The following is a 24,298-nucleotide window of genomic DNA, read 5'->3' on the forward strand; positions in this document are numbered from 1 at the left end:
TGGAATTGTAATGATTGAGTGGTTTCCCAGTGGTCAGACTGTTAACCAACACTATTACATTAAAGTCCTAAAAAGATTTAGTGAAAAATTTGGAAAGAAAGGCCACAGTTATGAAGCGATTGATGGTCGTTGCACCAGGACAATGCATCCGCTCACACGGCACTGTCTGCCAAATAGTTTCTGACCAGTAAAAATATTACTCTGATGGGGCATCCTCCTTATTCTCCTGATTTGGCTCCATGAGACTTTTCTTTATTTCCTAAAGTTAAATTTTGCTTAATGGGAACCCATTTCACCTCAGTTAAAGAGGTTCAGACAGAAACGGAAAATCTCCTAAAGGGACTTCCAAAAACCTCGTTCCAGAATTGTTAGCAGCAATGGCAGCACCAAATGCAAAAGTGTGTGAACACTGAAGGGGACTACTTTGAAGGTGATAATGTCACGGACAACTGATTCTGCAGGTACAATGATTTATTGGACTAGTCTCGTTACTTTTGTGTCACACCTCGTATACTGAAGCGTATTCTGGTGTATTTTCTCTATTCTATACATGAAGGTGGTTTTTCGAATCACTATTCGGCACACTGCGTGTAACATCAGCAAAATTTGTACATTTCGAAATCAATTACGAGTATTTTATACAGATAGAATAAACCAAAATTAAAGTTTTTTGTTTCATATAATTTATAATATTATGTAAAAATTAATTAACATTAATCAACATGCATTAATTGGTAATGCATATATGTCAAATGGTCAAATATTTTTCGGATATACTTCCGAATGAACCAGGGTTGAGTGCTGAAATTTTGTGTGCGTATACAACTTTTCATGAGAATTCCATATCTGTTTTCAAAATTAACGGGTCTCTGACGGTTCGTGAAATATTCACATTTTACTGTTTAAATTGCTTGTTAGCGTCAAGCCGTGTGCCAAGGTGGCACACGTGTCAGGGTCATCGTATCCCGGATTTTGACCCGGTTCTTAGGGGTCTTGGGATGACGATAATATAAACTCATGTCCGTCATCGAGCTAAGGATCGGTGGTAACCGATAGCTAAGGACCGCGACGAATTCTAAGAGTCGCGAATGTTATGGTTAGAGGTCGATGCCTTCTTCTTTGAGGATCACCGAAGGTGTCGTGTCTCGTGGCCGATGACCCGACGTCATGGTGCTGCGTGGCACGTGCACAGAGATTAGGGTATTCTAGTAGGATCTGGTCACAGAGTGGGGAGGATATTGCATCCTTCGTTAAGCGGACCTTGAGGGACAGCAGGGCACTTAACCCAGAACTTTCGAAGAATACAGATCGCTAATTATCACAAAGACCTTTTTATCTAACATGCTTATATAATTGTTCATGAAAATACTAATGCAAAAGTGAAATACACATATCAAAACCTGACCTAACTTAACCTAAATTAATCTAACTTAACCTACCCTAACCTAACATCATTAACACGCTAAGTGCGACACCGATTTGCTATGCTTTACGCTTAGCTGGCAGGGGGCGAATACTTGACAACGCGAGCGCAATATTTGTGATGAGGAGAATAAACAGAGGATTATTTTGTTTTACTTTATTATGTTCCTTTTGAACTAAAACAATGATGCCACTACAAGTAAAACTGTATACACACTTCAAAAGACAGGAGGAAAAGTGCATAAAAGGTGCTCAACGTGTTAATATTGGAATTAACTTGAAATGTGAATATCTCGCGAATCGTAAGAGACGCATTGATTCTGGAAACGGGTATGAAATTCTCGTGAAAGGTTGTATATGCACACAAAATTTCAGCACTCAATTCGATGGGGGTCATTCGGATGTACAGCCTATCTTTCAACAAGTAAAACTAATTTACTATAACTAATACAAAGTATAACTAATATTCATAACTTCAAATATTAATATAGTAATGTTCAGTTAAACTTCTGCAGCTTAGGATCATGTTCGAACATTTCTCCAGGTGCAGTGTATATCGCCAAAGATGAATTAGAAGCAACACATAGGCAACAATAGTCTCTTGTTCGTGTTGTTCAAGTCTCGCGGGGCAGAGAAGTTTCTTTAGCAAATGTAACAGTTTGAATAAATGTCGAAACTATGTGAGTCATTTGCATAGTATCTCTGCGAGCATGTTACAGAACTCGCGTTCCCCCTTCAGCTCACCTTGTGTAATGCGGATTGAAGTAGATATGAAAAGAAGGATGCGCGAAAATTGTCCGTTTCTCGGCCCTCGACTTTACATTTTTTACTTCAAACTGACTTTAAAATTATAAATTAGAATATGGCAAGTAAAAGGTAAACATTAGCTCACGAATATAAAATGTGCAACAGAAAGAAGTTTTGGTACATATCTATAACGGTAGCTGTTCATTGAAATTGATACATGTGTCAAATGATAGCATAGTATAAGACATTACTAAAAAAATATTTTACGTTAAGCATGTTTCTAGTTTCTGCGATGTCAGACGTTAAAAAGCTCCCATTAAGAAAATATGGCACTTTTATCACACTGTGACGATAAACTAGCTGTATGAGAAGCAATCTACTTAGGATTTCTTGAACCTCTAAAATACATAGTTTCCTTCGTGAAAACAATGTGAGTTAGCTAATCATCCTTAGATTCAGTTTTCAACCCTAAAGCCCACCTTTGTCAAAATCGGCACAAGTTTCCTGGTATTCAATTATCAATCCTTACTTTTTTCGACGCAAAAATGTATCTAAGCATTGTACAGAAACAATTATCTGAGTTTGCTGGTCACCCTCACACTGGACTTCCAGCCCCAAGAAACTGCCCCTATTCGATAAAAGCATCAAGTTCCAGTTATACATGTAGTAACGTTTCTGAGATTTTTTAAATGCAAAAATGTACTCAGACATTCTTCAGTAAGGTTAGCTGAATTAGTTCACTATTTTCAGGTTGTACTTCCATCCCCTGAAAACCATCCCTCGTCGATAGAGACACCCAGTTCCAGATATAAAAGTAACAAGCGTCATGATATTGTTCACACGCAATAATGCACCTATTTATTCTTTAGAAAGCTTATCTAAGTTATTCATTTTGTACTTGGACCCCTGACAAACTACCCCTTATCAATAGAGAAACCATGTTCTAGTTATAGTTCGTCTACCTTTCAAAGTCTTCTGAAGTGGAAAAGTGACACACGTATAAGACAGGAGTCAACAACACTGTAAAAAGGGTCGTGCTAGGTAGTTTTCGCTTTGACCCTCTATATCTCAAAAAACAGACGTGTGCTTAACGTGAAATTTTTTTTTAACGTCTCATCATAAGCTATCTATTTGATATAAGAATCGAATCCAAAAGTGTGGACTGAAGAACATGCAAAATATCCACTTAATTTCATCATCACCATCTTTGAGTGAGTAATGAAGGGTGAATGTGAATAACATAACAGTACTCGGAACGGAACTGCGATTAACTGAATTTTACTTAAGTAAATAAATAACCTACTGTTAACTCAAATTTGGCTGAATGCAATTCATTGTTACATTTTTCACTCACTAACTTGTAAATTTCAGCAGTCTATTGCTGTTGTAAACCAAAAACCAAAATTATATAATTTAATACATTTCATTTTTACAAAATATGATCATTTTTAAACTTCGGCTCTAATCAAACGTTGGGAAACAGGTGTTTTAGTTCTGTGGTATTATCGATGGTATTAACTTTGAGTTACTTCGAATTTTGTTCGAACTCTAAAGTTTTGAGAGTTTTGCAAGTTTTAAAAGCTTTGAGAGCTTGAAAGTCTTAAACCTCTTGCTAGATATGAAACAGATGAAATCAGTTGTACGAGTTTGAGCTCGTAGCAGCTTTCTTTGCTCATGTCACTATTTTTTTCCTGATTTATAAATCAAAACTGTGTTGTGATTTTTTATAAATGTTATCTTACGAAGTATCAACTATGTTAAGAGATGTAAAATACGATAGGATAAGGTTATAAATTGAACAATTGATCTTCGTTTTGGAGCATCATTTTCTTCAACTTCTTTCGCATAGTCCTCAATAAATATGGACGAAATATAGTTATTTTAAATTTTGAAATTCATCGGAGATATGTTATTAAACTCTGATAGTTTTTGAATATTATACAGTTTACTTTAATGTAATAACTCCATAAATATTATTATTTAATAATAATATTATTTGGCAATATATTATTTAGTACATATTATACTCAAATCGTGTTCATGCCACTAACTCACTATTATTTCCATGACAGAACAGTCATAAATTTTCGGACAATCGAAGTTTATATTCACTGTCGTAAACACATGCACTTTCTCATATTGCTTTTCACAGGAAGCAGTATAATTCTATTGTTCGACTACACATACCATCTCTAGCTAAAATATATGAACTTTCATTTAAAGTTCAGTCGAAATTTAGTCGTAATCTAACTGCGATTTAAAGTAAATTGTACTTGCCTATAACTCTTTACTATGAATAACACTCTTATATGTATGTATATGGATACATATAGCCTCCTGCAGTGAGTCCTGTGTAGTTTTCAAAACAGTTCATATGAATTTCAGTGTCAATATTAAAGTGTTCTATAACTGGTAGTATACTGAACACCTCACGATTCCTAATTAAAATCATGCGACAGTTGCTTGTACTAGTTACTTAAAAAGTTTAAGAAATTAATTAAGAAACTAAAATAAATTGAATGCAGAACGCTTCATTCTTTTTATCACATTTTTCAAAAGTTTCTTTTTTTTTCTTATTATTCCTTTATTGAGACACACGGTGTACTTGTGTTCCCGTCTGATAAAAACGATTGGGACTTCTCAATGATCTACATACATTCCCGAAGACTGTCGACCAGTCCTTCAATTCTGATAGTCAAAATCATTGTATTTCATTTTTATTTATCGAATGTTATCTGATTATGCAAAAGTAGTTTAAACAAATTGTGCTCTAAGAAGAAATTCAGCCAATTAAACTATTGATCTCTTAGACACGACGCACCATTATAGTGGCTTTCGCGGATACCATCTCCTTGTACGACGGTCCACTATAGTGACTTTCGCAAATATCATCGTAGATTACATAGCGCCACTATAGTGGCTCGCTCTACTGCCTCACTCCTTCACCGTTTCAATTGAATGATCGTTTTCATATATTTTGATTCACACTTTTTTTACCTTCATCACGCTTTATAAGAGTATTAACACATTAAGGGCGGGAGTCCTAGTACTACGGTTTATCTCGACTGTAGCTTAAAGGCGGGAGTCGTATTAGTACGGTTTGCAACCACATTGCGCATACTAGATTCTTCTCATAAATATGTACTTTAAAACATTTTTTGTAATTAGTGTTTAGTTCTTTTTTAATATTTCTTGTAGTTTTAAGAGTTTAAATAAACTTTTTTAAGTCTAAATTTTTTTATGATTACACAAAATATTGCCCGCTCTAGGACGAAAAACGAGGCGGGGCGGTCGCCACGTTACCTACCATACTTTCGTCAAGATCCCCCGCCTTTAATGTGTTAACAAACCCCACAAAAGTACATTACATATAAATAAAAGGCAACGCCAAGTGTAGGCACCATGGAAGTGCCCCTTTGCACTAATACACAATATCGGAATCATTTAGAAATTACATATTTTGTATATTTTATGAAAAAGTAAATTATCAAAGTTAAAGTATATGTATCACATCTTTCGGTAAAATTATAATTTAATCATCAAAAACTTCATTCCAATGTGCTCTCACAGAGAACAATATTGTCACACATTGTAGTACCGTTTACGCGTAATTTGCGTCGAATTCTGCCGTACAGAGAAGCAGTGCTGCGTAAAGTTCAGCCGTGCCTAAGAGGTTAAAATTGATGAAGTCATAGCCCAGGATTGCGTCCTACATACTGTTCTAGAGATCCATTTCGAACATTGTATAAAATCGTTGAAATATAGCACAAACGTAATTCAAGTCGATCATTAAAGAACACATGTTTGATTCACACTCAACTGCTTCTGAAAGATAAAAAGGCGAAAATTAGCTCGAGTTGACACTCAATCGTGTAAATGTGGGTCTATGTGCCGTGTTCTCAATCCATGCTAACGAAAAGCACGTTTTAGCTTATAAACCTTCGCTATTAATGACCGTACTGTATTTATGAGACGAGTATATACTACCGTTTTACGAACGTTTCTCTTCGTGGCCCTGTTCTGACGTTCCAGGTCCTTATCTCCTCTTTCGTAACCGAATACCGTGCTTTTTTACGCCTCAGCGATTTTACGATCTTCTGGAATCTCTTCGCCTCTCCTTACTGATTCTTGGAACACAGTTAATCCGCACTTTTTCTTTTCTCTTCCCGCTTATCTGGTACTGCAAAACGACCCCGTCAGTATATGTGATGGCCATAAATAAAAATATTGAGAACCGATGTACGTTTTTGTTTGGGTGCTCAAAAACGTATGATGTTCTGGAGTAGTATGATGACAGTGTGTACCGATGTTATCCGGCGATAAAATTTGGTGTATATTTTACGATTGGTTCAGCTCATTTTTTATAATTAGATTGATTAGTATAGGAAAATCAGGAAAATGAGCGGAATAGGTGAAATAACGAATTATACGCAATTTTACCCACGAATGCCTTGTTTATTCCTGTGACGTGTTACCACGTTCACAGACAGCACAAGAATGCCTCCGCGGCAAAACCCTGGCCGTGAGGACACCAACATCACCATGGCCCTTAAAAACTATACATTGTACTCTAGTCTCATAAACTTTCCCTTGCGACCCGGACAGCTCTCTGACGAAGCGCACATGGCCTACTCTCGTCCGATGCATCTATCCAAACTCTAAATTTTTAACATTAAAGATCATGGATCTAGAGTACTAGCATAGAAATCTGGATGGGCAATAAAAATATATTTTTATTGCTAAGGAACATAAAATACTAGATGTTAGAGTACGGTATAATTTATGGCGGGACTAAGGGTTTCCGTGACGAAAAACAGTTTTTCTCGGGACCCTTAGATTTGCCTTGGGTCTTGCTTTCACCCACCCTGTCTTTCGTCTTCCCCTTCCACAGGGAAGTGCGCTAAGGGCGCGCTGGAAGGGAAGGTCAGAAGGAAAAGAATATTTTGCAGTTCGGCAGTTCAGTAAAAATAGTCAACCAGATTAGTTGGTCCAAGTTAGTTAGTTCGGATAACACAGACAGATTGTAAAAATTCCACGCACACACAACTACACATCCATACACGACACCACACACTAAGACAAATATTAGGTCGTGTCATAAGTAACTTCCGATGCAGCTAAATAGATTTTATTGTGTGTATGGTGAGATTATGAAGGTATAAGTCACTACGAGTTGTTGAAGTCAAATTTAACGATTACTGCGGATAAATACATTCAGCAATTGCAAAGAGTGCAAGAGAAACTCCTAGAAAAGCGTCCTGCACTCGTCAGTCGCCGAAATGTCATTCTTTTACGCGACAACGCGCGACCGCATACAGCAAGGGTAACTCAAGAAAAAATTCTTGAGCTTGGATGGTCTGTTTTACCACATCCACCTTTCTCTTCAGATCTTGCCCCGACAGACTACCACCTTTTCTGTTCTTTACAAAACTTTTTAAATGGAAAAACCTTCAATTCTGAAGAGCAAGTCAGGCAGGCTGTTGAAAGCTTCTTCCAGTCCAAACCAACCACATTTTACAAGGAAGGAATTGATAAACTACCAGGAAAATGGGAGAAGGTTATAGAAAATAGTGGCGAATATATAATAAAATAATATAATTTTGTTATTTAATGAGAACGAAATAAATGTCTGATAAAAAAACGGAAGTTACTTATGACTCGACCTAATAAATAGTTTTCCAAGAATCAGCTTGAATTTCATTTTTTCCCAATTCAGCTATTGGGTGGTCCTTCGGGCATTAGACGGCGCTACTGTCCAATACCTTAGGAGCATTACAGCTCCTTTACACTAGGGTTCGATTGTCATCATATGGATAACAATTTTTATTTCATTGACTGAACTTTTCTTATTTATCCCCCTATAATGCCATTATATATTATAATATTAACACATATATAATAATAGGTGGGCGTTATGACCTACGTCGCGAATTTATACCTCCACAAATGTTCATGCAATTTTTGCATCATATTGAATATCGGAAATTTAAAAATTCGATGAAAAAGTTCTATGAATTATGGTTTAGAGCTTCGACTAAGTAAGCTGACTTCGAATCGGACTACATTTTTTAATCCGATCGTTTAACCACCTTAATCTTGATCGAAAAAGGGAATCGAAAAAGTAAATTTGAATTAACATCTGTTTTCTATGTGCATACGTTACGAAATTCTTTACTTTGTTTGATTTAGATCAATTGGTGCATCGATCAGACCAAAAGAATATTATCAGATTCGAAATCAATGTGGTCGAAAACCCCCTGACACTCATTTTCAGTCCTCTAAATGCATTTTCGAAATTTCTAGTCTGACGCTTGGTCCAGATCGAAGTGGGATCGATAGTGGAATCGATCGGATCAAAAATCCAAAGCAACCATGTTTAGATTAATTTACTATATTGATTTTCTGAAAATGACAAAATTCGAATGTTAAGCATTACATGCATAGGGGGTAAAGTTTTCGTGACATTCATACATACACATAGGAAGAGTTCAATAATAAATACAGATGTTACGATTATTAATACTTTCTTGTAGTCTACATATGCTTTTTGATTGGTTTATAAGTTTCTCTAATATTTTCAAGAACATCGTTTCTATAATCCTTCAATAAAATCGCTGTCTTCATGTTAAATTGTTTAATATAAATTACATATGACGTAATTATAGATAGAATGATTCTGATGGGCTCAATGCATACAACGAGACTAAAGATTTTACAGAAAATCCTAAATATTTGCTTCAAGCATCCTGGAACTAGTCCTTCCTCCATATTCCTCGCAGGATATCACTCTATTTGATAAACCCACTTGTCAAAAATCTGTTGGTACTTGGAAGAACCTATCCAAATCCATATTCCACTATACATCGAGGATTCAATTTTTTCCTTCATAGTCTTCATCGATTTCGACGAACCTTTGCAATTCAATTTACCTTCGGATGATGTTCTATAGAGTTCTTTGCAACAAAAGTACTTACATATATGTATATCGAAGCCCCTAAACCACTCTCAGGATTTGTGCTTTAGTAAGAAAATAAATCTTCTTAGCTGTTGGTGCATATTTTCCTAAATATAAATAAAATATAAATTATATTCTACATTTTAATGAAATAAATCCCTGTAATCCTTCCCGTCGCGTATTTGCATGAATAAATTACTTTTTAGAAATGACTTTTTAACGTGCTTCAAAGTTGATCACATTTCTTTTGAATTTTATATCAACGCCAAAGTTTGTACGACGAAATACTCTTTTTGCTATCGGTGTCTGTGCTATTTAAAACGTATAGTGATGAGTTGACCACTTCTGTCCACGATATAATCAGGTGACCACTCCCATGTAGGATTGTTCTGTGGTTCGTTGGTGAATAATTCCATTAGCTTGAGTGATTTCATGAATTTTAATATTGACAAATTGAAGGCCAGTTCTTAAGGTTCCGATACTGCATTGGAAACGTTTCTTACTCTTTCAAATGTTGCGATGTACTTTTACTTTTTACAAAGTGAACAATTTTCCATTTTGAAGAATCAGTAACAAAAAATTTTTAATAAATTACTCCGTTGTTTTTGAAACACTATGAACTACCTTATCTTTTAGAGCTCTTTAAAAAGGCATCAGTACATCTTACCGACAGAACAATCGTCGTATAAGAACTCGTTTTATAGTTTGAAAGCGTATCTTGTACAATTGATCATCTCGTACCCTCACTCTAACGTACTCTTGCTACAAGAATGATCATTTGTTCCATTGTAGTCATGATTCTTTGTATACAGCTGAATTTAACAAAAATAAATTAAAACTCAATTCAGCTACAAGTATAAGGTGAAGTGGGGTAAGTGCAGACTGGCAGACGGACATATCGAACGCTTTACACAATTACTACTATGTAATTAATATTAACTAGGACCTTAATTTTCCTTGTGCATTTTGATTTTGATAGGAAATTGTTTAAAATGTCAACTACTCCGCACTTTCCCCGAAAATGGGGTAAGAGCTTAACTTGAAATAAAAATACTTTGAAACTTTATTTCATGTGCAATGGGGCAAGAGCAGAATTATTAACAAATTTGCTACAATGCTTTTTACTGCATTATGCAAGTACTCTATACTGCAAACAAGTACTTTTAGCTGAAATATTAAAGGGGATATAGTGAAACAAAACAAGGAAACAAACATACTAATTGGAGAAATTTCGCTTATATTGTAATAAAAATAGCCTGTATATGCACTTGCTTCGTTTACGAACTTACCCCACTTCACCGTAGTAGTGATTTATAGATTTTATCCTGCTGTTATTCATAGAAAGTCGAAATATTAAGATCAATATCGCTACAGATTGTCAAAAAACTTGTTAACTACTATCTCTAATACTAGAACTCTTTCCTTAAATGATTTTACAATTTGTGAACCAGATACATTGTTTGGGCACGTAGCCAGCAGCACTTGAGTTCAAGTACTAGGCACTTTAATCAATATCAATGTATGCAACAGGCGTCAAAAGTAATTATTTTCACGCGATTTCTTTTTATAACATTGGTTCGTTCAGTAACCCTATTTGTCACGGTTAAAATGTTTATCTCTTCATCACAATCGTACTATTTAACACCCTGTTAGTCACACGAGTATTTATAATGGACGTGGTTGCGTTGTTTCTGGAAGATATATGTAACAAATAAATGCATTTATTTGAATGATTATTTTTATTATTTTAACATATGAAAGTTCTTATACTTATTTTTCTCTGCTTCTGATTTAGCTTTATAAAGTTAAAAAAAATGTTACCAACACAATTTTATATTTATTTTTATATGTGTTATTTATGTCTTAAATTTTAGTAAGTTTAACAATAAAATTAAGGTTAAAAGTTACATTATTTATTCAAAATACTTTACAGATTTATGAAATTAATCGGAGGAATCACCGGCTTTGATTATTGTAACAAAACATATTGTATATAAATTATTATAAATCATATTTGTATGTAATTTTAAACATAGACGGAACAAATCCGGCGATCGGGAAAGTTTTCTGTTTGGCATTGTTTTCGATATCTTCAGATGCGTTTAATCGTTTGGAACAATTTTAAAATCTCTATATCTCATTTTTGTTCTACTCATGTGTTTACAGCAGACACTTGAAATTTTAAATACATATTCGAATGCGTTGCACTCGGTCTATAGACTACTAGTCCTGTGGTAGTATTATAATTATAGTTTTAAATATTCTGCTAAATCAGATGCGGTCACGAGGTGCCCCAAAGCTTCAGGCCGCCACAGTTGCTCGCGACAAGCTTTGGGACAGTGCTGACAGACACGATGATATAAGCAGAGGAAACTATCTGCCTACCCGCTTCTCATTTTCTTTTCGTCTTTAACATTCTCTCTGTTCGGTGAATAGCTTTCATTTTTCAAAGAGGATATGTGATAATATGAAAGACTTTCTTCGCATTAGTGTTATTAGATTGCCTAGAAGCACATTGAGATTTTCTACAGTATTTAGAGCGCTTCTATATTACGTACTTTTAATTTCTGTTTATTGCACAAAATATAATTTGGGAAAGTAAATGTTCTATCGTTTACTAGTTGTGAATTAGAAAAAGAAATCGGCAGATCTTGGTAACGAAACGTAAAGACATTTCGTATCATTTCCATATACAGGGTTTGTCCAATAAGTATCCGGATTGATGTCCTAAAATGAAGTGCGTTGAAGATATACGTACATTGAGTTAATAATCTTCAAAATTGTGCCCCTCCTGCATCAATACACCGTTGCCAGCGGGTTTTCCATTGTTTATACGCTTCCTGGAAGTCGGCAAGCGTAAGACTGTTCAGGCACTCCGTCGAAGCCGTTTGAACCGCCTCAATCGTCCCGAAACGATGTCCTTTAAGGCTTCTTTTAATGCGAGGGAACAGAAAAAAGTCAGAGGGTGCCATATCTGGACTGTAGGGTGGTTGGGGTAGTGTTGTCACGTTATGCTTCGTCAGTGTCTGTCTCACAATTAACGAAGTGTGACTCGGCGCGTTGTCGTGATGGTGCATTTGCAAATCGTCGGTTACGATTGAATGAACAGTGGATTTGGCTAAATTTAATTCCTGTGCAATTAAACGACTGCTTAAACGGCGATCGTAATTCCAAATTTCCCGCACTTTGTTGACATTCGTATCGGATCAGGACGACGTCGGTCGTCCAACGCGTTGCTCGTCTTCGACGTCTTCCCGGCCATCTTTAAATTTTTTGTGCCACTCAAAAACACGCGTTCTAGATATGAAATGGTCCTTGTAAGCTTGACGAATCATATCAAATGTCTCCGTAGCAGATTTATTTAGCTTAACGCAAAATTTAATGGCACAACGCTACTCGACGGTTCGTTGCATCTTGAATCTCGACGCGAACGTTAAATACGCTTCCACTTCAAGCACGATATAAACAAAACAAATGGTGGAATACAAATGAACCTTGATTTCTATTATACATAACAACCTCCTGCATCGATCTAGCTAATAGAGATTGCTCCCTGACCTACCAAACTAGCAGAAAAAAATCAGTCCGGATACTTATTGGACAAACCCTGTATTTACGGGTTTTCAAAACAAATAAAAATGTCGAAAAAAATTTCATGTTAAATGTGGTTTTTAAACCCATCACTTATTTAGACTGTCAATAGATTTGAGCAAAATAGTCTTGTCAATAAAATCAATTGTAAGGACTGTAACTGTACATATACAATGTATTAGATGAACTAAACGGAGCTTTCGGATTATGGTCATTAAACATAACCCGAATGTATAAAAAATTAATTTAAAAACAATTTCGACAAACAATCCGTATGAACATGATTTTTTTAAAGGAGATCCTACTTATCTTACAATTAGACAGCAAATTGAATTACTATAAAAAGACGGTTTAAAAAATAGTGTATATTATGAAGTAAATAAATGCAATAAATTCTTTAAAAATTAATAAGAAGATTAGAAAATTTATTGTTTTTGTAGATCAACGGTTTTTATATGAATTTAACCATTCATTTAAGATTCTCTAATTTAAATTGGGTCCGCAAATTCCATAGAATGTTACAAAGCGGGTAATACAACCGGGAATGAACGCATTCCTTGTGAACAATAAACCGAAAATATGAAATAATGATCCTTTGTCTGCGACCTTGTTTTCCAGAAAATTAAGTTCGAAGATTCTTTAAAATTTTTATAATTAAATTTGCTTATAACAGAGATGATTCAAATTATTTTTTCATTAATCTAATAATTAATGAACATTATAGATCACAGTTAATGCACTAGTCGAAATTTTAATTCCGTATCTACAAATTAAGGCCAAGGAGAATGAAAGTGAAATTTTAATATAGTGTACTTAAAATTTAATTACGATCTCGAGGTGCTACTTATTTGCGCCTTAGAAAAGTTGAGGCTAAAACTAGAGTTCATGAAATTTAGTTAAAACTTCTTAAATCTGTCGTAGGTCATGAAATGACCAAAGAATTGTTTTTTCTACAGAAAATGTCAAGATTAAAAGAATTGAAGCGTCAGAGGGTCATTAAAATTTATGCACATAGATGCATGTCACGTTTACGATTAAATCCATTGTACATGGTCTGTCCGGAAAATAATGTAATTAGATACGTAAAAAGAAATTTATTTATGTTATTGCTATAAACCTTTAAAATTCTTTAAAGTACACTCCTTGGCTATCAATACACTTTTGCCAGAGACTTTTCCATGCACGCTACGCATCCTGGAAGGCGTTAATGGGAACCACGTATAATGCGTTTGTCACGACGGTTTTAATCGCTTCTATGGTTCCAAAATGCATTCCTTTGAGGGCAGACTTGATCCTCGGGAACAGGAAAAAATCTACTGGAGCCATGTCAGGACTGTAAGGAAGCTGTGGCAACGTTATCAAGCTGTGCTTGGCTAAGAATTCTTGGGCGTGCAAAGCGGTGTGACTGGGAGTGTTGTCGTGGTGCAGCTGCCACGTAGCTGTAATTTCTTTTCGATCTACGATCATTGCAACACTCATTCGTTGATCACTATTAAGAAGTTAATAGTGTCCTAGTAAATGTTTGCTGGACACGGGAATCATTTTCGTCAATTCTGATGTTTGTCCGCCGTCCAGAGCGGAAGTCATCTTCCACATTTTCCCGACCGTTCTTGAACAAATTCAACTACCTGGAAACTTGAGAGTAGGAAAGAGCAGAATTCCTGTATGCCTCCTTAATTATTTGGTTGGTTTCGGCGTGGTTTTTATTTAGTGTAGCATAGAGTTTACTCGCATAACGTTGTTCGATATTTTTCTCCATTACGCGTCGTGACATGGGCACTAATAATAGGTTTACGTTTACAACGATTCTTACGATTTCGGAGCATAGATCAGATTGAGGTTGCAAACATATAAAGATAAGAGTCCCCTTCACATATCCCAACAAGTTCGAACACGTTCGGCCCAGGAAAAAATGCCGGAAATAAACAAATTGCATTACTTTTGGGACAGACCATATATTTTAATTCTACGTGAAGCATACTGAATAATAGTAGATACATTTTAGCAGAATTTAGTAGCTTATAATATCTGTTAATTGTTGAAGTCAGATATGAACAAACTGTAATCATTTTTGCCGTAAAAATCCTTTTTTTACAAATACATCAAAGAATTTTTAAACTTAATTTTCCCGAACGCAAAGTTGAAAATAAAAAATTGTTATTGCATGATTTTGGTTTACTTTTTTGGTGGCTTGTATACACTTTGTAACTCTTTCCTCCTATGTAAAAATATTTCCAATTATAATAGCAAGCAGGCCATTTTTAGAAATAAAAGGAAGACCTTACCCCTGCAGCTTTTCCTATAATATCCAATAGCAGCTAACCTTTGTCTCATGAGCAGCATAAGGCTTCTTTTTCTTAAATGAGAATTCATAGAACTCATAATTAAAATGAAGAATGAAAGTGGAACATATTTAATGAAATACAACTTGAAAAGTAACAATGATATCAAAGTGAAGTTCGGTGAAATCCAAGTATAATATATTCCAGGTACACATAATTCCATTTCTTGACAATTGATTTTAACTAACAAAATTTTAAACTATGATTTTTATTTCAAATAACCTGTATAATAGCCTAGCCACATTAAAAATTACAGAATGTGAAAAATGTTTCTATTGATGCAGTCCAAATGTTCAGCTAACTTCTAACACATAATTTCTTCACTATGAAAATATTTTAATGTAGCATTTTTTCCACATTTTTAATGCAAATACTTTACTGTGCGTCAGTTCATCTACATATGAGTTTTTGGTAAACTTTCTGAAGTACTACTTTTTCATGAATTTTGATGTATTGCTTTTTTCATGAATAATATACATGTAATAGGAAAAATAATAAAGCAATATGGTCGGGTCGCAAAAATTTCGAAAAATATAAAATACCGTGCAATATTTATGAAGGTCTTATACTTCTCCGAATTTAAATAGGATCTCTTTTAATCATCCTGTTATTTTGCAGAAATAATAACAAAATAATGAAATAAGTCTGTTGATTAAATAAACATATATGGAAATACGTTTAGTATACTAATTCTGAATACAAGTTTTGTAGCGCAAGACGATTTTCTATGACGTTTGTGAAAAGATCGATTAACTAATTTCACCTATCTTAAATACGAATTTACCCCACTATTTTTAGCATTTTATACATTTTCCGTATAATAAAAAGACTTGTTCAAATTATAATTATATAATTTATTAGCAACTACTATGATACACTACTACTGTATGTAACGTTATTAACTCGTGTTAATATCTTGTTTTTCCACCCTTTAATTTGGTCGCAGCTTGTATCCAGCATACTCCGTATACATTGATCATATACTTTATATCTTGATTATTTTCCCAAATATGTATAATTCTTTTCAACTCAAATAATGTGGTTGGAGAGTTCTAATCTAGTCTTTTGAGTAGACAGACATTTTCTATGGCATTAAAATTTCATCTGACGCGCTGTTAACGCTCGTGGTTGAAATAAATTCTTTCGAGTTTTGGTGAATATTGCACGTGGTGTGCCGACTAAATTTGTGTTTATTGTAAAGTCTATAAACTATTTCCTTACTCGAAGAAGCACTCCAAAACTTGGAGACTATACAAACTAATACAAGTTGTTACTATTACGAATGTTGAGAGGCGAATGAATTTTTCTTATGAACATGAAAGTACGTTACATGCTTACAGTTTTTACATGGTGAGGGTGAGGGAGAAATACTTCATTTCTATTGGCTGTACAAATGGGGTGGAAATGGAAGCTTGTGACGTATGAAGAACATGGGTTTTTTCCCAAAAAATTACCATAGCAAGTAATAAAACCAAGCAGTACCTCGACATGAATAGAAACTGAAAATAACGGACTCTACTGTTAAGCTTAAGGTTCTGGCAATCAGATGTAAGATAATAAACTAAAATACTCGATACAATGTAACGACTCCTTGGGTGTTATTGCTGCTATAGGTAAAGAAATTAAGGTCTGACCCTTCGCTATGGATCTAAATTCTAAAATTTAATAGCGGGCCTAAACGCGCGCTATCGATACTCGAACCTAACGTAAACGCTTGCACGGCTCTTAATCGCACATCACCCAGAAAATTTATTTTCGCGATAGTAACAAATTGTTATGAACGTATTTAGTAATAATTTTGCATGACCTAAGACAACTTTTCATATATAATATAATGTTATAGCCGTAAAAGTGAAATTTTCGTACATGGTCCTAATTCGATAGTCAGGAACTGTGCATATTAGAACAGTATATGCAGTAAATATAAAAGTACAACGATGTTTTACTTAATGAGGTGCACGATGTTGGTTAGGATACATTTAGGCGGATATTAACCCTATTCACTAATATGTCCCCATGGAGTCACAAAACGATTCGAGCTGTCCACTCGTATGTCACCGTGGAGTCACTAAAACTTTAGTTTCAAACATTGCCCATGTATTAGCCTTTTTTTATTATATTATAGTCACATAATAGGACATTATTTCCCCCATAGTTAATTTTTAAGATGTAGAAGAAATACATATGTTGTATTTTGCACCTTTTAATTAAGACAGCCACTTTAATACAGATTTTTTACTACTTTTCCTGAGAATAAAAATTATTTAGTTTCAGACATGAAATTTGTTGCACAATGTTAATGTATATGGAAGAAAAGTTTTCATATTCTACTAGAACATACGTAAAACATACGTAGGAGCACAAGAGAAAACAAATTGTTACATTTTGCCTTTTGGCAAGCTTTTCTAAATAAATGTTACAGTGTTCGTCACGTCGGATCATCCCCGCGTTTTTACCTTTTCTAGCTCCCAATATTTTCACGAACTATGTTTTCACAAACTAATTTCTAGAATTCATAATGCAACAAATAAAACTAGATCGATGACGTTAATAACTTACTGCCTATAATAACAAAGCCACAGTTACATAGTCAATTTCAAATTGAAAGAACCGGGTTTTATTAGATTAGTCTATCATTTCTAGTCTTCAGAAGTATCTCCAAAATGACTACTAACCTAATTTATGATCTTTTTTGTAGGATGATTGGTGCGATGCCTGCGGTGGCAGTCCGCCACGAAAGAAAACGGCAAGAAAAAAGGTTGAAACGTCCTAGTCAGCTTTACCTAGGAGGCCAATGGATGCCACCACCCCAAAGTTCACCACCTACTCCTAGTCCTCATGGTCACAATAGCCACATGGAACCTTTACCTGAGTTGTATCTATGTGGCAAGGTAATTTTTTGCTTACACATCGTAATAATATTGTTCCGTAAACGCGTTTCTTTATTGATTTCTTATCGACATATGTAATGCTTACTTGTACGTATATTTAATCAAGTAACTGTGATGACCTCTTTATAGAACTTGTACGTAAATTATGATAAAAATGAAACGGTGACGAATATATTTGTCAAACACAGAGTAATAATTTTTTCATAACACAGAGTAACTGTTTAATACTAAATTAAGTTATAATCAAATAACTGTTTTATGTTTTATGCAGACTGATTTTGGTAGTAAAAGAGTATGATCGAAAAAATATAGTCAGTACACATAAATATACAAATTGATAGTTGTTTGATTGGGAATCTTACAAAAAAGTATAAAATGGAAAAAATTTATCGACGCAATTTGAATGATCCACTTCAGAACTATACTAGTTGGAAGTTCTAAAAGATACCAGTTTACAGGATGAGATTGGCAAGGTCGAAGTAACAGAATCTTTACATTTATTCGTAGTAACAAATTATATACACATTTTAAACTTTGAGTAATAATGAAAGAATTAAGTGAATTTGTATAAGACGTTACCGCCACCGAATCGGAAAAAAATGAATAACATTTCAAAACAAGTAAATAATGTAAGAGTTTTTGTCAGGATGAATAAAATAAAAGGCTGATATTCGTTTATAGATAAAAAGTTAATAATCTGTATATATTTTAATAAAAAGCAACGGCACGTCGCGACAGGTTTCAATCGATTGTCCTGTTTTTTCAACCGTCATTGCCACCGACAACGTCAATGACAAATGCTGATCATCTTTAGGAATTTCGGGTGGCCTCGATGCCCGCCACCGGTCACGCCATAATACAATGTATAACTCTTATGCATAACATACAACACTGCAATGTATCACTCTTATGCGTAATATACAACACTACAATGTATCACTCTTATGCGTAATACCGTATTCTTTTACAATAACAAAAGTAAATGACATGTCATACGCAGATCACATTCAGAGGTGTAGATACTTTTAGAATTTTTGAAGTAGCTTTGTCTTGTTATGAGACAAGTAATTTCTTGATAATTCGTTAAAAATGATTAAAAATATAATTATTCGTAAAAGAAAGGTTTAACGTACATTTTAAATAATTTGTAAACTATTTTTTAACCTCACTTTTTACAAACTTCCAGTTCTGTTTTATTTCGCGTATTCGTGTGTTTTATCAGTTTTTCCATTTTTAGGTGAAAAGAGATATTCGAGTGAATAGAATTGTACAAAACGATTGTATCTATATTTGATATTAACTTGTCAGTTGCATTTAAACGTTCAAACGCAAACTTTTCAGTTTCCACTCTCTATATGTCTAAGTTTCCATCGAGGGTTCAAATCGGGTCAGAGTCGGGTTAGAGTCGGGTTTGAGTTGCAGGTTGGAGTTGCGGCTGGGTTGAACATTACCAACTGCACAAAGTCAACTACCATATTCTGACATGTAAAGGAAAGCAATATTAATTTTACAATATCAAAATAACATACAAAAATTATTTCTCAGATTATAAGATCACCAATAAAAAGTAGTGATAACCTCTTCTACACCGATTAATACAGCACGTGATACACAATGCAATTTGAATTTGTTATGTTGGCAACACGAACTCGACTCTTGTCGTTTCCACCGAACCTCAATTGAAGGCTACCCTAAAATTTTATAGGGTAGAGTTCAACTAAACCTTTGGTGTTTCCACCGTAAAAGCGCTCACCTCAACCCGACTCTAACCCGATTCTGACCCGATTTGAACCCTCGATGGAAACGTAGTCTATGATTGTGGAATAGTAATATGCTATCTGTACTCTCTGCAAGAAAATATACAGGGTAGGGAAATAACTATTAACATCTTAAATATTTGTGAATCTGTAAGGTCCAGAGAAGAATTAGTGTTACCAAAATTGAACGGCATGAAGGGTTTTATTATAGAGCGATAATGATTTTTGTTCAAATGGAGGCACTTCGGAGATATGAAGGTTACCTCTGTTCCTTAAATAGAACGGTGTGTTTTTTACTTACATTTTGATAGAATATTTCAAGGAGAATACAGCGATCTATAGAGAAAGTCATTCATGGTATGGGTCAAGCCAATTGTGATGGAAAATTTACTTTTAGGAAATGGTCAAGCACTCTTGATTTATTTATTTGACAATAATACACGACTACATACGTTCAGCATACGAACAGACTCCACCTCTTACAATTTGTCGACAATTCCCATAAACAAAAACCATATCTGGAGCACCAGCCAACACCTATCCCATATCAGGAAATCATTCACCATCAAAAAGTGAAAATCCAGGAAGAATGGAACAACATATGGAACTTCAAACTGACCAAAATACACAGAGTTATTTCAAATTTTTTCCAAGACACGAAATCTCATGAACAGGAAGGAAAGAATAGTCCTCGCCCGCCTGAGAACTGGCCACTGCAGAATGACGCACGAGTTTCTTATAAAAAAGATAGACCCACCCATGTGTCGTGAAACCTTGTTCACAGTAGACCACTTTTTTTCTTGCCAAAATTATTGTACCCAACGATTGGGTACAATTAATTCGAAATTAATCCAAATACCGCCTTTACGTCAGAAAAACACATAAGAAACACCATAGATTTCCTCAAACAAACCAATCTATTCCATAAGATATAAAATCAACACAGGAGTCGTCGTTAAAGACCTCGATGTTGATGCAACGTGAAAGCCTCACATGAAAAGAAACCATATCTACTTTTTCTTGAAACTTGAGCTTCGCATCGCTCGGCAGAGATTCTCATAAACGACTAATAGTATGTACAGATTAAGTGTACAGCGTAATTCAAAGTTTATTTCTATTCAGCAAACCATAACAAGGGATTACGAGACAGAGATTATTCGACCATTTCCTTGAAGTAAATTATTTTCTATCCCAATTGGCTTAACTCAGACCATGAATGACCTTTCCAATAGATCATTATATCCACCTTAAAATACTCTATCAAAATGTAGGTAAAAAAGCATACCGTTCCAGTTAAAAAGCGACAGGTGACCTTCATATCTCTGAAGCGTCTCCACTTAGACAAAAATTATTATCGCTATATAATAGACTTCTTCGTATCGTACCATTTTAGTTATAATAATTTTTCTCTGGACCTTATAAATTCGAAAATATTTAAGGTGCTAATAGTTATTGCCCCACCCTGTATATTCGGAGACAAATTGAGAAAAGTTTTCGTATATTATGTATTTTATTTAACTATCCTACGTTACGGTGACGACGTTAAACTCTTTCCGTACTTTGACGAGTCTGGCTCGTGACGCACTTACTACTCAAATGTGACAAACCTTACTCAAATTTTGAATACTCTTGAACTTGAAATTTAGGTGCAGCTATAAGTTGCATTATCAAGGATTCCTAAATATAAAATGCGCACAACATTTTAATTTTCTTTGTTCGGTTTAATGTTATAGCTCGGATTAGTTACTCTTAACTGACGCATCTGATAAATAAATGGCACGGGAAGAGGTTAAGTATAAATGAGGTTATAGTATTTATCGTGATCAATGATGAAAAAGAAAAGCGCAAAAACTGTGGGTGTGACAGTCAATGGGTGCGCCTTTGGTATGTCAAATTTAAACCTGGACACATTAACCCTTCCCGTATAATTTATTCATAGCTATACCTAATATTAAAACGAACAAATGAAAATGTAAATATTTTATATTCAGCCTTGGCCATACAAATTATAATTAGACCCAAACTTTAAATTGATGTCATTTGTCGTATTTGAACTGAGTGCATCACGAGTCAGACACGGTAAAGTCCAAGAGGTTAATAATTTGATTATTATTTCACTTTACTATTTCAGGTATTTTAATAAAATAACGTGTAGTCTGTGTTAACGCGTTCCAGCACGTTTTGAATCCGGCGTACAAAGTAAAGGAACGTTTGTTTTCTCTGCGTATTTCTTATTTGCTTTTTAACTTTTATGTTCTGTCATAAACGGAAACAGGCAACAAACAGCGACTTTCATTATGGGGAACAGAAATATTCGAAAATAAATAGCAACTTTTTCAGGAAACAAGGAACATCAAATACAAGTTCATCTTTATTATTTCTGCAGTACATTTCGTACTTGTTATTGTACATAGAAAGGGATTTATGTAGCATACTGGTTATTTTACAGAAACATGAATCATTTATTTATCATTTCTTTTCAACTGTAACATTTTAATGTGTAATACATCCTAAACAATGACCTATCACATTTTCATGTCATATTAATATTTGGACATTTTATTAAGTCTAAAGAATTCATATATGGTGAAGTGGAGTAAGTTCGTAAACGGGGCAAGTGCGTATACAGACTATGTTTATTACAATATCAGCCAAATTTCTCCATTTACTGTTTGTTTCCTTGTTTTGTTTCACTATATCCCCTTTTATATTTCAGCTAAGAGTACTTTTTTGCAGTTTAGAGTATTTGCATAATGCAGGAAAAAGTATTTTATAGCAGATTTGTTAATAATTCTGCTCTTGCCCCATCGCACATGAAATAGTTTCAAAGTATTTTTATTTCAAGTTACGCTCTTACCCCATTTTCGGGGAAAGTGCGGAGTAGTTGACATTTTAAACAATTTCCTATCAAAATCAAAATGCACAAGGAAAATTAAGGTCCTAGTTAATATTAATTAAATAGTAGTAATTGTGTTAAGTGTTCGATATCGACAGCGTTAAGTATTTACATAGCATACTGAAAATACTTACGTTTAAATACTAACTTTACAAAAACCAGTCTGCACTTACCCCACTTTACCTTAGTACAAAATGCAGGAAAAATTACAAATTTAATATTTTGTAACTTTTTGTTTAATAAAAAGGATTTTTTTACTAAAATCCGTATAATTGTTTGGAGATATTAAAAATTAATTTTTTTCAAATGTTTGGAAGAAACAGAATACTATTCTCCTTTCAGCCTCGTCTGTACTTTAACTTATGAATTTACTGTTGTTTTTCATCCCGTAAAGAATCTATGGGATTTATGTTTGGGTATTATGGAAATGGATATTTACCTGAAACATCTATTTTATTAAACATTTAATTTTACGACACACATCATTCAAAATATATAGAAATTTTAAACATGCTTTCAATGGTTTGCATCAACAAATAACCAAACTTTGATGTATTGAAATTGTATGAATTTATTAAAATTAGAGAATGAAGATTTTCGTTGAATTTTCATTTCAATGAAATTAGCAAGAATAAATGTATTCAGAAATCGGTAATCAAGTTCGTGCATTTATCGATTATTTGTGATCGGATCTTCGTATGTTAATAAAATAAAATCTACATATTTCTTCGCTATTGTTTTTCAGATATTATAATTTTTCACGCGTATAAAATATAGTGGGTTATTTAGAATTGCATTTTCAATATTCATAAATCAAGTGTAATTAACAAATTTTAAAGAAGTCCTTCCAAGACGTTTTTCTTAAATAATAAATTCATTTGGTCTTTTAAAAGTTATTGTGTTTTTGTGTTATATTACATATAATAACCTCCCATATTCCATCAATTTTCGTTATTCGTATATAGGATAAGGTACTGTATTTAACACTATTCCTACCGACACTTCACGTATACCTATTCCTACCGCGACCGATTAAATGACCGGTCTTTAGCACAACTTATATTTTTTAACAGAAAGAGTACATTCAGGTAAAAATTACGTTAATCCCTTATCATGTGATTTATTTGTCAGACGAATCAGTTAAAATTAATTACTCACTGCTACAATGCAAAATCAAAGGAAGAAAATTAAAAAGTTACGTGTACTTTGTATTCAGTGAACTTTGACTATGTAAATTAAAATTGGCCTCAAACTGCACGTTGAAGTTAAAGTTAAGGACTTAAACTCAAACTTAAAGTATATTACAAATTTTAGTAAGATTTGTTACATTTCAATTGTAAATGCGTTACAAGGTAGACTTGCCAAGTATAGCAAAGGCATAAGTTATTACAAATTACTATACATTGTAATACATTACATACGTTACTATACATTTCTTTCGCATCATTCAATAAAGGTTGCAAATCGAAGAAAAAAAGTCTAATACCATTTTTCCATATAATGTATAATTTTGCTGCAATTAATTATGGAAGTCAGCCTATCAGCGCGCAATTATAGCCGGGGGCGCCGCAGCAGTTTACACTCCGCGACAAAACTATATGACATGCAAAAATATGATCGAAAGTGATATCCAGTTGAAAATTTTCTTTTTTTTCAATTTTGATTTTATTGTTTACATTGTATATTAGTACTCTGCA

The 24,298-nt window shown here is 34.1% G+C and overlaps 1 protein-coding gene across 2 annotated transcripts in view; it reads left to right on the forward strand.

Annotated features, from left to right (window-relative positions):
• The window catches only part of LOC100878605 (uncharacterized), a 352,447-nt gene that overhangs the window by 275,497 nt on the left and 52,652 nt on the right, over positions 1–24,298 (forward strand). For both annotated transcript variants that reach the window (XM_076530211.1, XM_076530210.1), the window contains one exon: positions 17,756–17,948. In XM_076530211.1, the coding sequence (XP_076386326.1) occupies positions 17,757–17,948 (192 nt within the window). In that variant the 5' untranslated portion in view covers position 17,756. The remainder of the gene's footprint in view (positions 1–17,755; positions 17,949–24,298) is intronic.

The sequence above is a fragment of the Megachile rotundata genome, chromosome 3 (assembly GCF_050947335.1).
Source record: "Megachile rotundata isolate GNS110a chromosome 3, iyMegRotu1, whole genome shotgun sequence".
In the NCBI taxonomy this organism is placed as follows: Eukaryota; Metazoa; Arthropoda; class Insecta; order Hymenoptera; family Megachilidae; genus Megachile; species Megachile rotundata.